This window comes from Ornithodoros turicata, chromosome 1 (assembly GCF_037126465.1).
Source record: "Ornithodoros turicata isolate Travis chromosome 1, ASM3712646v1, whole genome shotgun sequence".
Classification (NCBI taxonomy): domain Eukaryota; kingdom Metazoa; phylum Arthropoda; class Arachnida; order Ixodida; family Argasidae; genus Ornithodoros; species Ornithodoros turicata.
Window position 1 is genome coordinate 228524761 of NC_088201.1, and position 22613 is coordinate 228547373.

Here is a 22613-nt window from a genome sequence, read left to right on the forward strand (position 1 = left end):
GCCCCTGGAACCATCCCGGCTATCCCTCGCCCGCACCATAGTCAGCACCACAAGCGAAAGACGCAATCCCGAGCCATCCTTCGTCTACGTGCCGCCGTCATTCTTCCCGTCCTGGTATCGACGAGGATGTCAACCGCAAAAACAGCTGCCCGTCAGAGGGCGGGAGTGATGCGGCGGCTCGTGGACGACGATGAAGACGTGCCTCAGCTGGCGCACGCCAGTGCGCCTGATGAGGCATACACATACAGCAGGATGAGGCATACACATTCGCGTACACACATGACACACACACATACGATCATTTGGCGTGGAATGGCCAGTTCCTGTGTGCGGAACCGTGCGAGATACCAATACTATTCCAAAATCGTAAAAAATGAAGCAAACGGAAAATTATATCATTTGTGCAACACAGCGCGCTTTCTGTTCTCTCTGCACGCAGTGTACTCGAATAAAGCTAGATAATCGTTGATTATATGACGTTGCTGGATGGAACGCGACCTGCTTGCCGTTGTTGGCCTCACTCATGCAGGCAGCGTTACGACTGTGGCCAGGATCAGATGATCCGAGATGCTGAAAAGACGAAGGGTCGATAGTAAGGACGTAGGCCGATCGCTTCTAAGATTGATGGAGGAAGCAGGGTATGGACAGCGATTATTTGAAATCGTTAATGGGTCAAACCTTCAATATGTGGTCGAGTTCCAAATCCTGGATTTGAACCTACACGTAATATATGAGTAGACCAACGCACTGCTTAGGAATTTTCTTTCACTTTATTATTTTGAATGCAAACATTTGTCCTCATAACGTAGGAGTGATTTCAAATGTTCAACTTTGAGTCTGGAAATCCAACTGCAAGCTTCTCAGCCCATGACAGTATGTCTCGCGACCAGATGGTAGATATCGTCTTTCGTCATCCGGTGCGTTTCGTGTCTATGCACACGCCGTAGAAGCAGATTTTTCCGTCCTGAAAGATAATGTTAACAAAGGAATACATAATGATAAAGGAATACATAATTAATGATCAATATAATGTGTCACTTGTTGTTTCTGTTGAAACTGTACTGACTATGTTGTTGTTTACGTTAACACTGGCATGTATTCCACAATAGCGATGGAGCGTTTCCTGGTAAATTGGTAAGCTTTCCTGGTAACCGCAGTATGGCCGCGTCTCTTCATCCCAACTAAGAAAGGCTGTTCACGTTGTTACATGTTCAAATGTATGTTCAATGACCGGGGTCTTTTTTTCTTCTTCTGTCTGGTTCTGGTTCGGTTCGGGTTTAGCTCTGCTTAACCGAAATTAGTATATCCGTTGCCTTCGGGTTCGGCTCAGGGAGAAACCCTCCCCTAAGAAAAGAAAAAAAAAGCGGCCATCGGTCGGGACATTTACAGGGAGGAACCGTTACCTTTTTCGGTCCTAGTTTAACCGGTTCATCGGCAGTAATTTTTCTACATCGAAGAGGGCTTTCCCTCATCGTACACGGTTGTAAGAGAGAAGTGTGAGATAACCGTTTCAGGTGAAAACACAAGGCAAGTCATACACACTTTTATTACTCATCTGATATTTTACTGTATTGTACGCCCGTCGTCTGCTGAGAACGAAAAGCGAAGTGCTTTTTAGCGGAACCCGGTCAGGGCCCTCTTTTGCTCCGGCAAAAAGCTGGTGTGATAAAAGTCAAAATATTTTACCCATATCATAGAAGAAAATTAATGAATAAACAAACAAACAAAAAAGTCGATCAGTAGTACAATTATTTTACCAATTCCAGTGAACCAGTTCCCGAACCAGTAACCATAACATTTTTTGTTTTCGGTTTTTGCAGTTCCTGTTCTGTTCAGGACAAGCAAAAAAAATTGTTCGGGTACTTTTCGGATCCGACAGGAGATAACGTTTTTTTTTTTCGGTTTTCGGCTGCGGGTTCAGTTCCGGCTCGGATCCCTGATTTTATTTAGACCGTGAAGACCGATATCGGCACACATGTAAACTGAGGTTGGCCCCAGAGTTATACCGGCCTCCTCTCCAACTTTTATTATCTCGCTCATGAGACTGCCACGTTTCCGCACCCCCATAGTCATAGCCACCTGGTGGTGGTAACAGGAAGCTACAAAATGCTAGCAATCGGCAACGGCGTGACTAAAATAAAAGGTCCTTCGGCAGAGACGGAGCAGTACTTACGCCTTTTTCTCCACAAGGCTTGCCATCGAAAGCCAAATTGGTATGAAATATAAATTGCTGCTCATTATCCGAAATACTGCAGCAGTCGAAGATGCACGGTTTCTTTCTTGAATGGGTTACATTTTTTAGCTCGGGCCACTCGTATACCCGTCGTGTTGTCAGTCGCTATAACGAAACATATATTAGGAAATACAATATATAAACTGAAATGAAATGAAAACTTGAGTTGGCATCATCACATTGATCTTGTTCGTCGTAAAATTGCGGGAGGTTTATTCGCACTATCTAAGCTTCGGCACCTCGCGACCTCTAATACATTGTTAACTGTGTATTATGCCCTCATTCATTCACACATTAGTTATGGCATAGAGGTTTACGGTCTCACTTATCCTTCCAACCTTGATCCCTTGTACATGGCACAGAAAAGGGCCTTACGCACTATTCTTTTCATTGGTCCCAGGGAATCGGTGTCTTTTGCCTTTTCTGAGTTAGGTGTTGCAACCATATCTAATCTGCTGAGATATAATGTCTCTCAACTGATGCATGCCGCATTCTACGGATCTTCTGTTAGATATCAGATGCAGCTCCGGCATCTCGCCACGCCTTACCCTCTCAGAAATCAGCTCTTATCACTTCAATGTCCAACATATCGTACTAACTACGGGTTTTTTTCTCTTTCATCTTTCGGTGCTCGCCTTTGGAACAGTCTTCCGATTTCCATACGCTCGTTAGGTAGCTTCCTCGATGTTAGGCGGGCGTACGATACTGTCAGCCACGCTTCTGTCCTCCATGGCCTTGTTGATGCCGCCCTGCCTTTCAGAGCTCTCTCATGGCTTACTGATTTCCTTCATGGACGGGAACTGTTCGTCCGCACAAGCCAGGGGGATACAGACTTTGTCAAGCTGACCCATGGGGTGCCCCAGGGGAGTGTTCTGAGCCCCATCTTATTCAACATTGTTATGGCTGGCCTTCGAGGTTGCGTCGGTAGGAAAGTGGCTATCTCCATCTATGCTGATGACATTTGTATCTGGACCACCGGTAAATCCCGTCCTGCCCTCCAGCGACGCCTCCAACTCGCTCTCGATGCTATCCTGTACCTGTCCCTGGCGGGCTTAGACATATCGACGGAAAAGACAGTAGTAATTCCTTTTACAAGGCGGAACATGAGGCCCTTCCAGCTTTCCGTGGCAGGCATACCGTTGAAGCACGTGTCTCACCATAGGTTCCTCGGTCTCACTGTTGATGCTAGGCTCTCCTGGCGGAGGCATATTGCAAGCTTGGAGATCAAGATCCACCGTTGGATTGCAGTGATCCGTCGCTTGGCAGGCATGAGATGGGGCAGTGACACGAGCTCTCTGTTGGCCGTCCACAGGGCTTTGGTTCGTGGGTCCCTCGCGTATAGTTTGCCGGTGCTTAATGGCCTGCCGACATCTTCTGATCATAAGCTGCAGTGCCTCCTGGCGCGAAGCCTCCGTGTGTGCCTCGGCGTCCCCCGAGCAGCAGAGACCCGAGCAGTTATTGCCGAAGCGAGGGACACCCCGCTGGGGGTTCTTCGTTACGGTGAGACCTGCCGACTTTTTCTCCGCCTTTTATCCCATCATCGGCGGCACCCGCTCGTTTCGAAGATCTTGAGGCGCAAGCACTGCAAGGTCCGCTCGGTGATGACTCAGTTGAAGCCTAGCGTCCCGCGTTTCGTAGTGAAGACAGTGGCTCCCAGCGCCCCTCCATGGTCTCTGTCAAGCCCAGTCACCTGCCTAACTGTTCCTGGCCTGCATGGAAGGAAAAGGGATACAGCCCCGTGTGTCGCCAAGCAGCTTACCCTGGGCATGATGAACGACAACTACACGGCGTCAACGTCAGTTTTCACTGACGGGTCATCTACTCGGGGTGGATCATCCTCGGCATTTGTCATTCCATCCCAGTCAGTCTCCTGTGGTCACCGTCTTTCTCACAGAACATCGTCTGCGTGTGCCGAGCTTTACGCCATCCTATTTGCTATGCAAAAAATATCTGCCAGTCCAGCTCAGTCCTGGGTCGTCTTTACAGACTCAAGACCCGCGCTCCAGTGTGTGGCCAACTCGGGGATACGTGGACTCCTCGGTCCTGTTGTCTTTGACATCCTGCAAGCTTATAAGAAGGCGACCATTGTAGGGCACACTGTAATATTGCAGTGGATCCCCGGACATGTCGGTATCAGCGGCAACGAAGAAACAGACAGAGCCGCATTGAACGCCCATCAGCACGCAGCTTTCTCCCCGATCATGATGTCGTCGGGCGACCGAAAACACCTCCTCTTGACTCTCACCGGTCCCAAGACGCAGGCTCAGTGGGAACACGACATAGCTCACTCCCTTCTCTCTGATGTAGACCCCACGCTTTCTCTCGTCCTTCCTCCGCGACTACCGCGCCCATTAACTGCTCTCTTCCACCGCATGAGGCTCAACGTTGCCTTTACACCTGCCTTTCAACATCGTCTCGGCTCCACCTCGTCTTCCCTCTGCCCCACTTGTGGAGTGCACAGCGACCTCAGCCACGTCATCCTGGCTTGTGGGCAATACCACCACGAGCGTGCCCCAATGGAACTCTCTATGCAACGCATAGACAAGCGGCCGTTCAACCTAGCGAAGATCCTCGGTCCGTGGTCGAATACTGCCCACCAGACGCAGGGCCTTCGTCTTCTGGCGGAGTACTTGTGCTCCACCGGTCTGGCGACGGCTCTTTGAAAGCCCCATCATCATCCCTTCATCCTCCCCCAACGCGAAATAGGGCAGTGTACCGCCTCAGCGGCGGTGAATCGCCCAGCCCATTACCATCCAATGTATGTGTGTGTGTGTGTGTGTTCCAATTATTTAAACGCCATTGTAAAATGTATTTTCGCGACACATAGCACATCCGTCACGGGTCCTGACAATGAGACTAGTTCGGTCTACTGTTCACATTTCCTTGTGTTAATCCTTAGCTGACACTGACATATGTTTTCTTTTTTTTTTCTTTTTTTTTCCTTTTTTCTTCTTATAGCAGCATTGTAATATGTATAATAATATGTTGTAGCATGTAGTGCTGTCTTATGTAACGATGAATGTAATTTTTACGTGTAATAATGTTTCCCCACACGTTCATTTTATGCATCACTGATTATTTATAAGGACCGATTTACAGGGCCTGCCCTCTCGGTCCTTTATTTGCTTATATGTACGTTTTTGATGTTTTCAATAAACTATTGAACTATTGAACTATAACATATCCGTTTTTTTTTTACAATTTAACAGTGCGGAGAGACACAACACGGCAAACAAACACACTCCATGTTTTTTGTTTCTCTCTGAAATCTTATCTCGAAAAGGCAGAGATTCTCCAAATCGGGTCTCGCACTATTGAACTATTACGCCTTACGAATGACACTGTGGAATTCATTCTTTCGCGGAGAGGCTGATAAGAGAACATGCAGATGTCCACGGCTTCGGACCTGCTCGTCCAACGAGGCTGGTCAACTTCAATTCGAGACCGAATATTTTGCTACGTGTAATACATCATACATACGTATACACCACAATACGTATAAAATGAGGTAGACAAAAGTCCGAAGAAGATATAAAGATCGTAACTAAACAAACATATGTTACACCGTTGTACGTTAAAGGGCTTCTGAACCCACTGCACGGTCTAAGTTCAACGACAGAGCGCGAACTTTTGAACATCCAGGCGCGAAGCCTTCGAGTGTGCCTTGGTGTCCCCAAAACGACCGACACCTTCCTGGTCTTGGCTGAGGCGAAGGAGACGCCAGCCCACGTCCTACGCGACATGGAGACCCTGCGCGCTTGTGCGCGGTACCGCACACGACATACTGCCCACTACCTACGGGACATTCACCTACTGTATGAAAGCTCAGGTTTCGGGGCTGCTGTTTGCAGGCTGGCACAGTCTCTTCCGCCCCCTCCGTCGCGCCTGCTATACGCTCCACCTTTGTGGACCCTCGAGCTGCCTCCGACGGACCTGCATATTCCCGACATGTCCCGCAAAAACGACACTCCTGTCCTCGCTGCGCGCCAGTTTGCTCTTGACCATTTGAACTCTGTCCACGGTCAGCGTAAAGGAATTTTCACAGATGGCTCGGTTGTGTACGGCGCGTCGTCTGCAGCTTTCTACATACCTCACAGCGATACTACGCATACTTTCAAGCTACCGCATGAAACTTCATCCACCGAAGCGGAACTGACAGCCATCTATGAAGCGCTCAACGCCATATCCGGTTCACAGGCCGACTCGTGGTCCATCTTCACGGACAGCAAGTCAGCATTGGAGACCTTGGCGTCGTACCGGTGCAGTGCTATTTGCGATCTCCGCACGCTTGTAATCGCCAGATACAACGAGCTCTTGGCTTCCGGCCACAGCGTACGGCTCCAGTGGGTACCCAGTCACGTCGGGTTGCCCGGAAATACCCGTGCCGACATTGCTGCGAAACGTGCCCATACCACGGCTGCCTTGAGTCTCAGCATCCCGCTTTCAATGTCTGCCTGCCTGCTCCAAATACGTCGCTTGCGCTCTCGCTGTGTCCAAGATTTCACAGAACGTGCCATCTCGCCCAATACATTTCTGCACTCCATCGACCCAAAAATGCAATACGTCCCTCCCCCAAACATCACGAGGAGGGAGGCGTCCGTTATCCACCGTCTTCGGTTAAGCGTGGCTCGAACGCCAACACGGCTCTTCCAACTCAACACGCTTGACACCCCTACTTGTGCAGCCTGCTCTACCGAGGGCAACACTTCCCACCTACTCCTCCACTGTCGCCTGTTCGCCGCTCCCCGTGCCACTCTCATGGAGCGGCTAGCTGCCCTAGGGCTCAGGGAGGTCACGCTGGCAACGCTACTGGGCCCTCTGCAACGCCCCATTCAGTGGCGCGTCGGAAGGGAACTCGTACGCTTCCTTACCGACACAGGGCTCGCGCTGAGCCTGTGACTGCGCCTCTTCTTTCGCTCTTTCCGATTTGTCTTTTTTCTCCTTTCTCTTTATTTTTCCTTTTCTCCCTTTTTCTTTTTGTAAGCGGGAATAGCAAGTCGGCTGCTGGAGCCAGGCTAACCTTTCCCCTCTTTCGTGTTTTTTGTTTTGTTTTGCAATAAACCTATATTCCCCCCCATCAGACGAAGTACTACCAAAGACAAATTGTAAAACACCATCAAAACCAAGTGCAACCTTAGGATGCCTAACTATAAGTCGTCCTTCGGATGAAGTACGCTTAAATTATGAGAAAGATATTGTATTTTTCTCTCTTTTTTTCTGTCCAAACCTAGCCCAACAACGTCAAATTATATTCCTCGCGAAATCAATGACTTGTACGCGGAAAGCTTGGGGGGAATCCTTCTATGATAGGCAAGCATGAGCGATGGGCAAGACACGTAAACGACACAAGACGCAGGCTGAAATAGCCTTTGTGTTGTGTTGTCATTTGTGTATTGTTTTTGTTGTTGTGTTGTTTACGTGTCTTGCCCATCGCTCAGACTTGCCTATCATGGAGTCTTTTCACCAGCTAGCCCGCATCTACGTTTCTACGAGGGAATCCCTCATTCTTTCACGTCGTCCGTCGAGAAACAGCTGCTCATATCTTTATTGTGGCTTCCTCTCGGTGTTGCTTATTATACTTGTGAAGTGCGCATAATGTAAAGGGACTGTGTACGTCATGCAGATATTTTACAGCACGCAAGAATATCGAGGAAATATCATTATTTTTCTCGAGTCTCTTAGCTGATAATACAGTCATCACTGAAGAAACTTCGGTGTAAATCTCTGACGTAAGAGGGACGAAAGCCTACGCCAGTCCCATTCGTTTTCTCTAAACACGCGATAACTTCCACTGTCTCCTCAGTGGTGGAGAGGCCTGATGTGACGTCACCTGCGGATGAGTTCCAGTATCCGCGTTGCGATGCCTCCATTGCGCGCCCTGCGCTAATTCCTCCAATAGTACACGATCACACCACTGGAAGTCATCGTCTGTCACCCTTATGACGTATTATTGGAAAGAAATGGAATGACGCTCTGACCCTACAGCATTTCTTCTTCGTGTACGTTAATATGAAATATCATTATTCCATAAGTATCCCTCCGTGTAATGGTTAACTCACACTGCAGAGGCCCCTGTTTCGTGGTTCCTTCCTCAATTCTCCAACTTTCTTGCAGTACCCGTCTTCGTTTGCAATCTTGCCTGGCAGGACGGTGTAGAAGTTCGATGAGACTGAGGTGTTGTACTTTTCGCGGAAACATTCTCTTGCCTGGCTAATATTCTTTCGTTGGAGCTCTCTTCAGTTGCCGAAAAAATCGACACAGATTTTTAGCGCTCAAAACACAAAGCTTAAGCACAATAAGAACAGTAACTGCGCTGAATGTTAGAAGTCACTGAGGAGGTTAGCCAGCTGTAGGACTCGAACCCGCATGTTCTGGATTACCGGACAAGGCTTACCTTAGGAGTCGCCGAGGGTTGTGTGTTAGCGTAGCTCAATGGTAGAGCCCCGGACGGGTAATCCAGAAGATGTGGGTTCGAGTCCTACAGCTGACTAAGCTCTTCAGTGATTCTTCTTTCGTCATTAATTTCTTAGGCATTTGAGGCTTTGCACGTATTTGGCCTTTCTCTATGTGTTCCAGCCTCAGAACGTCAATTGCCTCAAGTAACTGTGCATTGCAAGTGTCGACAATTTCACGGGAGACTGCTGAAGGGTTCTGAATTCATCGTTGTGTTGCGAGCATTACACGAACAGATTCGTGCAGGGCCAAGCTGTTTGCCTGAACGAAAGGGGCATTTGCCTTAGAGTAGCAACCTTCGTGTTTGCGTGCCTTTCGTGGTCCAATTTTGCAGTGCCGACTAGAGCCCTGGACAGGCTGTCTTTTCTGGGCCCGACCGGGCCCGGGCGCACCAACAAATGGCCCGGACCTTCATGTTTTTATGCGGCCCGGCCCGGGCCGGCGGCTCAGCGAATAGAGCCCGGCTCGGCCTCGCCCGTTGACTCAGGGCGTAGATCCCGGCCTAGTATTTCCAGACGTGACGTAGGCGTTCCTAGCGCTTATCACACAAACTTATAAGTAAACTTACAAGAAGAGAAGACACGGCCACAAACATACAAGAACTGTCGGTTTGACACCACAACAACACGAGACCAAATTAAATCCAGGACGCACGCGGGGTCAGCGCGTTACCGTTACACTCCCAAATTATTGTGGACATAGATGATGCCGTCGACAGACTCCTCCCAATCCTTACCCCTCTCACCAAGCTTTGCGAACCTGTTTGTGAAATACGTGAGGAGTCAGGAGCAATGCAAAGTGGCTTTGAGAATGATATAGAGGGTCGAATAATACGCATAATCCAGTGTCCTTCGCCTGTCCTTGCATATACTATACACAGGAATGACGCAAGCACGTGATGACATGAACTAATAGTCCTCCATTGCATGGAATTAGCTGCGTGACCCGGTCGAGCCTGACTCTCGGAAGCATGTTTGTCGGCTCGGCCCGCCGTGCTGGCGTCTTTTGTCAGCCCGGGCCCGGCCCGGCGCGGAGCACACAGCCAATAACAAGCCCGGCCCAGCCCGCGGGCCGGGTTGGGGGCGTGTGCAGGGCTCTAGTACCGACAACCTTTCCACGAAATGGCGTAATGTCATATGAGTATCCCAGTCTCGTGTAGTAGCTCTTTACCTATAACTTAAATATTTCGCCAAAGGCGTGAACAGGCACAGAAACTGTACCTGATTGATATGATACAAACGTTTTCCAGTGTTTCGAACATTTACTCATTATATTCTTGGAGGTATGTCCCATTTGTACGACTAAAGAAGTGATATGACGACGCAGATGATAGCGAACCCGGGCTGGGGGAATGATATCAACCACGTGAGAGAAACAGTTTGGGAGCTCGTAGTTGCCATCTAAGGGATGACGATGATGCAATATCAGTGGTAGTGCCCGAAGTCTATGTGATTTACGCCTGTGTGACTTTTTGTTTCTGCAACATCAACTGACCAAGGCCGTGCATTACGTGTCGACCTCCACTCATAGCTGCTGTTATCATATCACATGATAACTACAGCTATCATGAAAGTGTCAGTGCTGTAAGGTGGAATCTATGAAGTTAGCGTTACTGTCAAACAGTATATTCCGCAGTACAAAGAACATGAACAACACTCACCCGAGAAAGTTTCTGATGTTATGCATAGTGCAGTTTGAAGGATAGAACAGGTGACTCCGACCTCCTAGCCTCGAAAAATATGGTGTGCAGGATGCAGGTGCACCCAGCCTGAAACTCAGATAAAAAAAAAAGTTCATTAATTTAAATTTAGCTTTACATCGTAAATGCTTAAAAGATGAATGAGTGGAGAAAAAACTCGTTAACGTATGCAACCACTTTCGAGTCATCCAAATATTACTTCTCTTGTTTCCTCGATCCGGGTGTAAAGGCAGCGACAAAAAGGTGTGCGCCATGGGACAAGTCAGTTACACCAAAAAAGTGTTACAAAACTCTACTGTGCAGGGTACTTGAAACCGCAACTCCCCCCACCCCGCTCCTTCTCAAGTTAAACGCCTGGGTCACATGACATTGGTTCGTCCCCAGGTGGAGTACGCTTATGTCCAGCTCTCACTTGGCGAACGCCTGACGAGACGTCGTGAACGGCCGGCGGAAGCAGAGGTGCATTTCCGCCGCCAGGTCAAGGCGCACGACTTTCATGTTCCCAACACAGTGACCTTTGTCTGTGTCACCTTATTGATCGCCAACGTACCATTCTCAGGAATATGGAACAAGGTTAAAACTTGGACGGGTTGGTATGATATTTTAAAATCGATAAAACCAGTGATGGCCACTAACTACTTCTACAGTAGTTTAACTATAACTACTAACTACTTTGTGATTGAGTAGTTTAACTAGTAGTTCAACTCCTTTTCAGGGAAGTAGTTAAAACTACTTTTTTAACTACTGCAATGTAGTTTAACTACATCTATAACTACTTAACGTTGTCCACCAACACCAATCCCTCGTAGTGTTCTTGGGCACCTAAATATGAATCACAAGCAATAATAAAGTTTGGCTCAAGCCACTGCTACGATCGTCAAATACAAAGCTTGCGGCGGGATTCTTTCTGTGTCTACGCGATAAACTAAGTTGCAGAATTATTTCGCAGCAAATGAGGCTTCACTAGACAAGCTTTAAAAGTGAAGATTTAGTACACATGCACGACACAATTGCTCTGCACCTCCGTTCTCATCAAACAAGTAGCTCGAGGTAAAAGTCGGAAGCACAATCGTGCCGTAAAACTTGCGGCAAAATCGGAAGTAGTTGGCGCCTTCAGTAACCTAACTACTGTAGTTAACTACTTAAAATAGTAGTTTAACTAGTAGTTGCCAGTACATTTCTGCAAGTAGTTGATAACTACTTTTTAACTACAATCAGGTAGTTTAACTAGTAGTTTAACTACATGTAGTTAACTACTGGCCATCACTGGATAAAACCCCAATGCGAAGGTAAAATAAGGGGACGAGACGAACACAAACAAAGCGACGACACACAGCACCTGACTGCAACCATATGAGTTTATTTCTGTCACCTACCTTCCTTTTAAACCTAATACCTCCTCTCCACACTAGCACAGCATCACGCGAGAAAACATTCTACGCAAGAAAATGTTCTATCTTATCAGACAAAGTTACAGACGGCACACTTATACACAAGTTCCCCAATTTCTTTATCGTTAAGGCTTTCAAATATACGAACGCCCCTTGTTTCTTGTTTTGTTACAAAACTTCTGTGCTATTTAAGTCGGGTTCGCATCCCTTACACCGTGCGAGGTGCCCACCTAGTGTCGTTTCCATTCGTTTCCTATTTTTGATTATGTTCCTTAGCCTTATGTTTAAGCAACGTGTTGTCTGTCCTACATGTTTCTTCGCACATTTTAATGGAATACATTATACGAGGGTGTCGAACCGAAACGTTTTTCGTTCCGGTTTTCGTTCCGGTTACATCATAAACGATCCGGTACCTGTTCTGCTCCGGAGCAAAAAAATAACGGTTCATACCGGTTTGTAACCGGTTCCGCTTCTGCTGGGAATATTCATCCACACAAAAAAAATCAATGTTACAAAATGTAAACCCGTTTATTCTGCATACATGGTATTTAATATTAATAGACAGCTGTGAAATTGGTAGCTCCTGGTCCCTGTAGGTTACTGTCTGTTCAAATGGCTTTCTCCTCTCTTGAAGCACGTGCTACAAACGGACTTGTTTGTCGTGATGTCATACGTAAGGTACTTTCTTGCTCGATTGGAGCGATCGCGTCCCATCCGAATGTCTGTTGCTACTGTCCAGCCAGCAAGCACCACAGCACAAGTAGGACGCAAATCGAGGAACACCTTCACTCACAAACGCGCTCGACGGCTCCGTTTTATTTTTTTCGTGTCCTGTCCACAAAAGAGTTGCCACTTCGCACGGGCTTGCCCTCGCGTATACATAAATGTATTCAAGTTAGCTGCTCTCAAACAAGGGACGCGTTGCGCGACATTACCGATAAAGAAGCTGTTATGCAGCCCCCTTGGGTCGCTGTTTAGTGGAGGAGAGTTTGCGGGGATCAAATTAAAACGAACACTACGGCACATTGCTGGAGAGTCACATGTACCTCTAAGCCTGTGTGCGTCCGCGAACGATAAACCATTACAAAGGGAGCCTAAGGGTCATAGTATACCGACATACATTCCACCGTAACCGTAACCCTCGTATAGTATCCATGACATGACTTCAGAGCACACGACGTCTGTTACATTCGCGTATCCGTACTCGAAACCGGCGAAGTTTTTTCTTGGACCATAAACCGTGACATATATTTTTCAGCTTCCCTCGTGAGCGAAAAAAACGTATACGGTTTCGATTCCGTTCCAGTTCGCACCAAAATAGCGTTTTTTTTCGGTTTTCGGTTCGCTCCGACACCCTGCAATATACTACCCCTATAGCACACTTAACGTACTTTGTTTGATGTCCAACTTTACAACCAGGGTTCCGCTCCTCATTTACCCTATTAAGTAGGGAATTAAGACCCCACCCCTTTCTAAACACTACATCTACCCCAAACTTCTTAGATAATTTCTTTAACCTATGCAATGCCTTATACACATACTCAATGACGGCGAACTTATCCTTCTCTCTAACCTTTTCTCGTTTCTCTCCTTTTAATAAACGTGTTAACACACGACTCAACATATCAGTAATAATTGCTTCCGTATAAGCAGCCCTCTCAAGTCTATGTATCTGCGCAGCACAACTCGCCCCTCATAACTCACCCTCAACTCATAACCCCAGTACCTCCGCGGCGGTAAGAGTACCCCAAATTCCTTTAAGTAGTACTCAGGTACCGCATACTTCAAACACTGCCCATCACTGCGTCTTTCCATTGACTTACGTGCGCCAAAATAGCAGTATTCATCAGCACAGAGCTTCACATGGATGGTAAGTTGCAAACGACAATGAGGCTGTTTACTCACAGGCGTCCGAGCTGGAACCCAGCGTAAGGCAAGGCGTAAAAAATACTCGCAATGTCGTTGATGAGAACCACCTTTTTTTCGTCGTTACATATTCCACCCTCCCACGTGATACCTGAAAATAGACAGAAGAGTGTTATTCTCTCGCTCCAAACATTGTTCCCATAGGCGATTTCAGATATTGCTCTTGTGCTCCGCACGGGGGCCCTCCGTCGCCCAAGTCACGCGCATCGCGCAATGCGTCGTGGGAAATGGTTTGCATTCGTGCTTGCCTGCCTGTTGCTCGAAGGAAGGGGGGAAAACCGAAACCGTTTGCGCTCTTCTTCTTCTGTCTGACTCATGAAAACTAAATCCCAAGGTGCAGTGGGGCATTCGCAACACGGCGCTCTCTGGCGGGTCAGCCATGCAATTTCTGAAATCGTCTATTGGTCCCGTTACATTGTAATGGGATCCATTCCTTCATTCCCCGCTTCCCCTCCAGCAATGGGGGAGAGTATCGCCCCCGTCGATGAAACTCCCCACCCATCATCCTGAAATAAAGTTGTTTGTTGTCTCGCTCAAAAAGCAATATCTGTAAGACAGCGGAAAAAGGAAAAAAGAAACTGGGGTGGGGGGAATATACATTTATTAAAAGGGAAGGTCTGCCAGAAAAAAACTGAACAAGGTGGTGGTGATGTTGAAAGGGCTTGCCGTTGTCGGCCTCACGTATGTGGGCAACGTCACGGCTGACGCCCTGGGGAAATGTGCGTCCTGGGCCGACTTCTAGGGGAACAAGAAACTGTCGCATGACACATTGGCATCCAATGAAGGACAGCGACAGAGCTGTTCATGTGCCGGTGGCGTCGTCCGCGAATGAAGCCACATGCGCGTCTGTACGCCCTCGTCGTCAAAGCTGGTGCGCCTTAGAATGGCAGTGGCTGTCATTACCATTCCGTCATAGACACCGAGCTTGGAAGTGATCAACGCGGATTGAAATAACTGCTGTCACTGTAACATTGCTCGCCATATCCGTTATCTCGTTGTTTGTGTCTTCGCTTCGTCTCGCTGACTTGTCGACGATGCAACGTACAGGACACCTTCTTCAAGAAATTAGACCCTTAACTGCTATCACCGTAAAACATGCTTCAGTTCGTTCTTTTTTTTAAATTTATTAAAGCACCGTTAGTTCCGTAAGAAACTGCTGCCGTAGCAAGCTGGGAGCTGAATTTGTCGCTGGAATTCAGATTCAGGTTACGTCGAACAAACGTCAAGGGATTATCGCAACATTCAGTGCCCTTCTTGTTACTTTGCTGTTTTTGATGTGTTTTTTTTTTTTCAAAATGCATCCGGCATTTTTATTGTCTCTTCTCCAGAGCTCCGCCCCATGTCACGCCCAGGGTGGAAACCTTTACGTTGTTCGATTCGGTTCGGCTTCAGCTCCGCAGCAGCGCAAAATATACCGTTTCCAACCGGTTTGAACCGGTAAAACCGGTAACGTTGTTAAATATGAGCGCTTTCCCCTGTTAGAGAGGAGCCGACGGTATTTTGAAAAGACAGTTTTCATCCGGGTTCACAGAAGGACAGTCTCTGGAGCCGACAGGAGTCAATTTGGGGGAGTTGCATCATTAGCTACAACTGCCTTCCTGCAGGAACAAAGTCACTCATACCAGTTTAGGAACAATGAGACTAATAGGTTGCTGAGCAATCTCACACTCGGCATTGAAGAGCAGCATCAACAGAACCGAGGAATACAGAGTTTGCACGCAGTCAAGGTACTGATGCGAGTAGTCCTGCGAGGACCGCCAGCCAACTGTGTGCAGGGGGCGGCATGTACATGTGGACACATAAAGAGCGGCCACCAGAGTGACTGGGTGAGACGGGGATAACGTGCGTACCGAGCGAAATTCACCGAAAACTATCCTATGTGCGAGTGCCATCTATTTGAAAAGACTGCTGGGAAACTTGAGGAGCATCTCAGAGGGCGCATCAGGTGGTACGAGTCCATTACATCTCAATCCTTATCAAGGTCTTACAACTACCGCGACCAGACCCAATCTGTGTCTACAACGCTTTGTCTGGTGAGTAACAATTTCTTTTCATGCTGTTCAGTACAGGCTGCCTCAACTGATATTACTTCTGTTTTGTATTGCCAACTGTAGGATGGGACAACCGTAAGCTTGCCCACATCACGGTTCAAAAATGGTACTGCCCTCGCCCTAAAAACGGTAATGATCATAATCCACAAACATCACATTTCTATCAGCATTAATCGCGACGTCTGCGAATGCTTTCCTGCACTGCATATCGACACCTCAATAGACAGACAACGCCGCTGTTGTCGTACCTTGAGGACTGTACAATTTCTTGCCGTGGCTGTCCTTTGTGAAAACCTTCCGTCTGCAATATGGGGAAAACCATATTTATTATAGTACGGGACTAGAAAGTACCGGATATTACTCACCCGCAAAAAACAAACACGATGTCTGACGAATTCATCTCCGGTCGTGTGCTGACGAATTTTGCGATCGAACCGAGACTTGCGTTGAAGTCCACCTCGTTATCAACCAAGGTAAGAGCGGGTGTAAACCCCGCCTCCTACAAGGACGGACGATCCACCACGTTTAAAATTGCGGGAACTGCCTTAGACTTAAAAGATGTGGCGACAAACATGTCATCATGTTCCAAGTTCCAGTAAGGCATCTTCTGAACCGTAATATATATACACCAAACTTGGTTATTGGACTAAATCAGCAATAATACGTTGGGAAAAAGAAAGAAAGAAAAACCACGCGCGTTGAAATTGTATACAAACTCAATCTAGAAAGCGGGAAGTTGGTAGGGGAAAGCAAGCATAGCAAAAGCGGCAAGCACACTGGAGAAGCAGGAGGAGAGATCCCCAGCGCGCTTTGCTCCGTGCACTGTAAACTGAAAAACACCCTTATGGGGGTAAATGGCTTGCCCTATAACTCACACCACTTTCTACACCGTATGGTCTGGAACACCATATTTAGAGGATGCATTCTGTGTAAAACACGCTTTGAAATGGTGCTATGCCTTGAAAATGCCGTCGTTTGCACCCTTTCTACACCCGTTTAGGGGTGTGTAAGGTTAAACATCCTCCTAAACGGGTGTATAAAGGGTGCAAACGACGGCATTTTGAAGGCATAGCACCCTTTCAAAGGGTGTTTTACACAGAATACACCCTCTGAAAAGGGTGTTCCAAACCATACTGTGTAGAAAGTGGTGTGAGTGATAGGACAAGCCATTTACCACCATAAAGGTGTTTTTTGGTTTACAGTGGTGGTTAGCATGCCTGTGTAGCGTGCTGTTAGTGGCTAGCTGCAGGCTGTGGCGAGCGGTGTGTAAGACGAGGGACGGCGTAAAATATCTCGCGTGCATACGCTGCTTCAAGAACAGTATGCCACGGCCATGAATTCTGCGTGCAAAAATCTCGTATATTAATCCGTAAAGCGCATAACTACATCCGCTGCATCTGAGCTCCTTTCCGTGCCGTAAACAGGACATGCAGGATGGACGTATCCCCTCCGACACAAGGTACGCACCCCCTGAGGAAAAGTGCGAATATCCATTTTTAAAGAGAAACCCTTCCTACAAAAAACTATCCATAGTCTGAAGAACAAACATGTTGTCTGCCACGATCGAAGCACAGCAGTTGATGGAACACACGCGATCATATCTAGTACCCTCATTGTACCGTGCAAGCTACCGTCTCATCCGTAAGCGTCGATCGCGGGGGGGAGGGGGACGCTAAGCCCCATCGCACTGCTGGAAAATTCGTGAAGGAGTCAGATGGACGATAACGCAATTAAGCTTATGAACAAAAAACGGTAGTTGATGTATATTGACATGTTCTACCAGATGGCGTTGCGTTCATTGTATTATCACCAGGACCATAGGAAGGTTCGGTCTGTCCTCCCCCCCCCCACCACCTTTCCATTTTTCAATTGATCTGAGGCCGTGCCTACATCATGTTGTCGTTAGACCCAAACGGCACCCGACACTCTCGCAAAGTCCCTGAATTAACCCCTCATTATGAGCATGCGCTGTAACCACAGGAACTACATTACCGTTTACCGGACGCAACCGACGCTGCATAACCGTACGGTTCTTAAAGAACGATAAATATTAAAAAAAGTACTTCCTTGAGTCCATCAACCTATCATCCCCTGTTCTTACCTGTAAATACAAAACAGAGAGAGCGTGTTAGTTCAAAAGAAACATACTGGACGAAAGCCAAGGAACACTCGGACGGAACACACGCTTGTCCTGTGTGTGTTCTGCCAGTGTGCTCCGTAGCCGTCGCTCGGTACGTTCTTACCTCAGCGTACAACCTCGAAACCTCAAACTTGATTCTCGGATTGGTCATCATTGCAAAAATGACATTGATCTGAAATTTCAAATCACGGCAAGAGCGTATATTGGAACCTGTCAGATAGGACGTAGCGTTAATAACTCTCCATTAAGCAATTAAATCATATTAAGCAATTCTTACGTGTACCATGCTGTGAGTGCAGAAATAACACATTGTAAACTGAAAAACACCCTTATGGCTGTAAATGGCCCGTCCTGTAACTCACACCACTTTTTACACCCTATAGTCTGGAACACCCTTTTTAGAGGGTGTATTCTGCGTAAAACACCCTTTGAAAGGGTGCTTTTCCTTGAAAATGCGTTCTTTTGCGCCCTTTTAGGATGGTGTACGATTGTTAAACACTCTCCTAAAAGGGTGTATAAAGGTTGCCAAAGACGGCGTTTTCATGGAAAAGCACCCGTTCAAAGGGTAGATGGGTAGAAATCCAGCGAACCGGTAGAGATGTAGGAAGGGAGTTGCCTCAGGACAGAAGCCGCCGATATTTCGAACAGAGACTGTTCTTCTTCTGGGCACCGTCCTCATCATTGGCATGGTATTTAAAGGGTTAGGTGTGACGTGTTTAAAGGTTACCATGCCAATGATGAGGACGGTGCCCAGAAGAAGAACAGTCTCTGTTCGAAATATCGGCGGCTTCTGTCCTGAGGCAACTCCCCTCCGTTCAAAGGGTGTTTTACACAGAATACACCCTCTAAAAAGGGTGTTCCAGACCATATACGGTGTAAAAGGTGGTGTGAGTTATAGGACAACCCATTTACCCCCATAAAGGTGTTTTTCAGTTTATAGTACACACATGACAAAAAGACTCAACTGACACAAACAAGCACTCAACTGGTAATTCGAGTAGATCTACAAGTAAGGTTTGTCAGCCTTACAGGTACCTCGTTACTTCATTACTGTGTTGGGTCACAGATACGACGATACCAACATTTTCAAACCAACGACAGGAGAATCGCTCAGAATCAGTTACCGAAGACGTTTATCTATTACATCCACTTTGCAAAACCAAAGAAAGTACATCAGTAAACATACTTGACCACAGTTTATCATTGCTATATTGTTCCACCCACAAACGCGTTTTGGAGTAGCCAGTCCAGACTGGGTCAGGACTAACATATATTTTTCATCATATATTTTTCTATCATGTCCACTCCGATCCATTAGCCTTCATAGAATTTTACAGGCAAGTACAGGCATGCTGTACTTGTGTTACAACACGTCCCGAAGGATCAGCAGGTAGAGCTGAAGACCGCAAAATGCTGTCGCTATGCCTGTTATGCCACTCCAGCGATTCCTAAGCCTGTTCTAGGGCGTCCTTGTCTTCTAATGTATCTGCAGGCTTATTGCACAGCGATCTCGCCAGGGACCGCTATTGTAGACTATAGAGGCAACTAAGGCACCGATAATGTTGACAAATGGTTTAAACTGTCTGACGTTAAAGTTGTCTAAATTATGAATCATTCTGCTCCTACAAACTTGCACTGAAATGGTTGGGCTGATGCAGCGAGTGTAGCGAGATCGAAGAGGCGTTCAGGAAACGACCTTTTCGAATGCTTCGGTCGTAGTCATGCTCATTTCTACGTACTAAACTAAAGCTTCCGATCCGCCTGCAGTAAAGCACCTTCTCTGCTCAGGTTCTCCGTCGAGGTTGGAAAGAATATATGAGGAAGGCCTGCATGCCTGTATATTTCTAGAAAACGGGGTTACAAGCACTGCAATCAAGGTCCTGCATCTATCATGGTGAAATGTACCCCCTGTTGAATACCAATAATTGAAGGCCAGTGATATCCAATGTATATTTTGCACTAAGAAATAAATTAGATTACTTTGTGGGTACCCGCCGTGTGAATAATACAACGCGCGTATATGATTCTGTGGCGTCCGGTTGCTTACCGCATTGAAGAACACAGCGGCATACTGCGTTCCCAAGGTTTGGTTACTGAAATTAGCCTGGAAGATGTCGTCATAGGCGACGAAAACTTGAAATGTTATTTGCTCTGGGAGTCCACCCGTTCCATCTGTGAAAGCATGAAAGCAGAAAGGATAACTCAGATGTTCTATGCCTGATCTACGCAGTAATGTGATGATTTGGCTCTCCAATGGCCCTGGTGATTGCTATGATGCAAGTGAAAAAAGAAAAAAAAAAGAAAAGAAAGAGAACATTGCATTCTATTGACTCAACCGTGAAGCCGCGCCAGAGCGCATGGAGAAAAAATTCTTTTGTTGTAAAGATATCGTTCATAGACAGCTTGTGTTCCGTGATTTATACTGGCGATCTCTGAAGCTTTCTTTACAATACCCTATTATTTATTTTCGCAAACATGGCACCGAAGGTATCTTTATGGGTTCCGTATTTGCGCACTGGGGCGTCACCAGCGATCACCGTCGTTGGTGACGATCATGGGTCGTCGTTACCCCGCAAGCCATAGACGTCTGGGGAATGTCCAGGTGATGTCCCAAACTGGATGTTCGGATGTCCCATGGATCATTGCAGAGAGCCCGTAGACGTCACATGTACGTCCGGGAGACTATGGTTTGTCCCATTTTTTATTTTTTTTTCTGCACATCTCATGAACGCCTCAGCGATGTACTTTGGGTTATTTTGATATTCGCAGGATATTCTCAAATCCTTGATTTTAGTTAATATAAGTGTGCTCCTTCAGAGATGTTACACTGTAATCCAGTGCGATGCCACACCTTCTCGAGGGATATGTGAAAATGTTTTTGTCATTTTATAGCTGTCTTCGTGGCAGTGCAAGGTTCATCACAGTAGCGCTGTATGACCAACATATGTGCCCTACCTAGTACTGTGGTTGAATATGTTGCCTTGGGTGCTTGGGGAAACCGCAGTAACCTCCATTTCCGAACTGAATAAAGTATATGCTGAGCTACAAATTTAGTTGCCAAGTTAAGTGTGGTAGAGTGCAAACCGTTTGTAATGGTGACGAGGATGTGTCTTCGCGACTCCCATGCATCTGCATCGAGTCAAAGTATACCCAAGAGCATTCCAGATATGCCTTCGTGTGAAGTACTGTGTTTTTAATTGAGGTTATCGTCTTTATACAATGATTACCTGCTGACTGGATATGTAAAACGAATGTTTCTCTGTGGCATGAAGAGTGCTACGTAAATACATTGCTGTTACTTATTTGTTGCATGTTTTTACATGTTCAGCCTATATCTCGCGCTCAGAGAAGTCATTGTTGCTTGCTGTCAGCAGTATGCAAAAGTTACAATGAAATTGACATCCGGAAAGATTCCTTAAACGTCCTACATTCATCCGTATATCTCCAAAGGACTCCATCTGACGTTCCTGCGAAGTTCAATGGGTACTCGAACCCTGCTCTCCTGGATCTCCGATGGTTATCACTGGGTCTGCGGGCTTATTTCTGAAATATTTAAACATCCTGAGCACGATACCCTGCAGACGCACCTAGGATATCTGTTTCTTTTTTGTTTTTTAAAAAACAAAAACGCGAATACGTCGTTGTGGGATGTTCCCTCGATATCGTGGGATGTCCAGGTATTCCGGACGTTCGCGGCCTTGTAGGCATGTCCCAGGGATATTAATGGCACGTAGGCTAACTTTCTTTTCTTTTTTTTTTGAAAAGACGAAAACGCGAATACGTCATTGTGGGATATTACCTAGATGTCCTGTGGATGCGCTGGTGTTCCGGACGCTCGCGGCCTTGTAGGCATGTCCCAGGGATAATAATGCGATCTAGGATACCTGTATTTTCTTTTTGTTTTGAAAAGACGAAAACGCGAATACGTCGTTGTAGGATATTCCCCATATGTCCTGTGGATGTAGAGATATTGCGGACGTTCGCAGCCTTGTAGGCATGTCCCAGGGATATTAACGATATTCTGGGCAGATCAAAATTTGTCTTCAACGCGAACGTCGAGCATCGAATTCATCACTTCAGTCTCCTTTCCCAACGCCGACGGTCATAGACTCACGGACTGCCTGCGAAAGCGGAGCAAACGCGCAGAAACGCACTTGCAAAGTTAGGAAATGACGAAGAACGGGCACATGAGGATTCCGGTACACCCACGAGAGAGCAAGCAAAGCGGGCTTCCCGGCGGCGCTTGCGTGTGTGCTACCATACCGGAGCTCGTTCACAAATGGCGTTGGCTGTCCCGTGTGAGCTGAAGCAGCGTCAGCATCACTACCGTCGACAAATCGTCTCGTTCACCGTGGCATCGCCCATGCACAAAAGCGATGGGCGCGAGAGAGACCAGGGGAGTTCATCGGCCAGCGTCTATTCATTAACGCCTATGAACTCTTTAGCCCTGCCCTTTACCGACCTAAGGTGTTAACAAACGTCTATCTGGCGTTTGGTAACACATCGGCTGTTGCGTTGGTTTATTCATCAACATCTGTCCTCGCCAAATAGGGACGTCATCTGGGTCGCCACATTGTCATCACCGGCCACCAATGACCTGCGGGGCCACGCCGTCTTCTCATTTATGCCTGACATCAGGCAGCCGACAGGATCAGCAGCATTCTATTGTGTTACGAGGGAAGAATGTCTTTTTTTTTTCATTTGCCCCTGCATGAGGCGT

At 47.1% G+C, this 22613-nt stretch overlaps 1 protein-coding gene across 2 annotated transcripts in view; it reads right to left on the reverse strand.

Annotated features, from left to right (window-relative positions):
• Positions 1–787: 787 nt before the first annotated feature.
• The window catches only part of LOC135379070 (uncharacterized), a 70431-nt gene continuing 48605 nt past the window's right edge, over positions 788–22613 (reverse strand). The window contains exons 2-10 of one of the 2 annotated variants that reach the window (XM_064612323.1): positions 19941–20065; positions 17997–18065; positions 16119–16252; positions 16002–16054; positions 13682–13793; positions 10347–10454; positions 8293–8467; positions 2174–2338; positions 788–964 (exon numbers count right to left, since the gene is read on the reverse strand). In XM_064612323.1, coding sequence (XP_064468393.1) covers positions 911–964; positions 2174–2338; positions 8293–8467; positions 10347–10454; positions 13682–13793; positions 16002–16054; positions 16119–16252; positions 17997–18065; positions 19941–20065 — 995 coding nt within the window. In that variant the 3' untranslated portion in view covers positions 788–910. Of the gene's footprint in view, positions 965–2173; positions 2339–8292; positions 8468–10346; positions 10455–13681; positions 13794–16001; positions 16055–16118; positions 16253–17996; positions 18066–19940; positions 20066–22613 lie in introns of those variants that run through there. The other variant, XM_064612324.1, reaches the window with a different exon arrangement.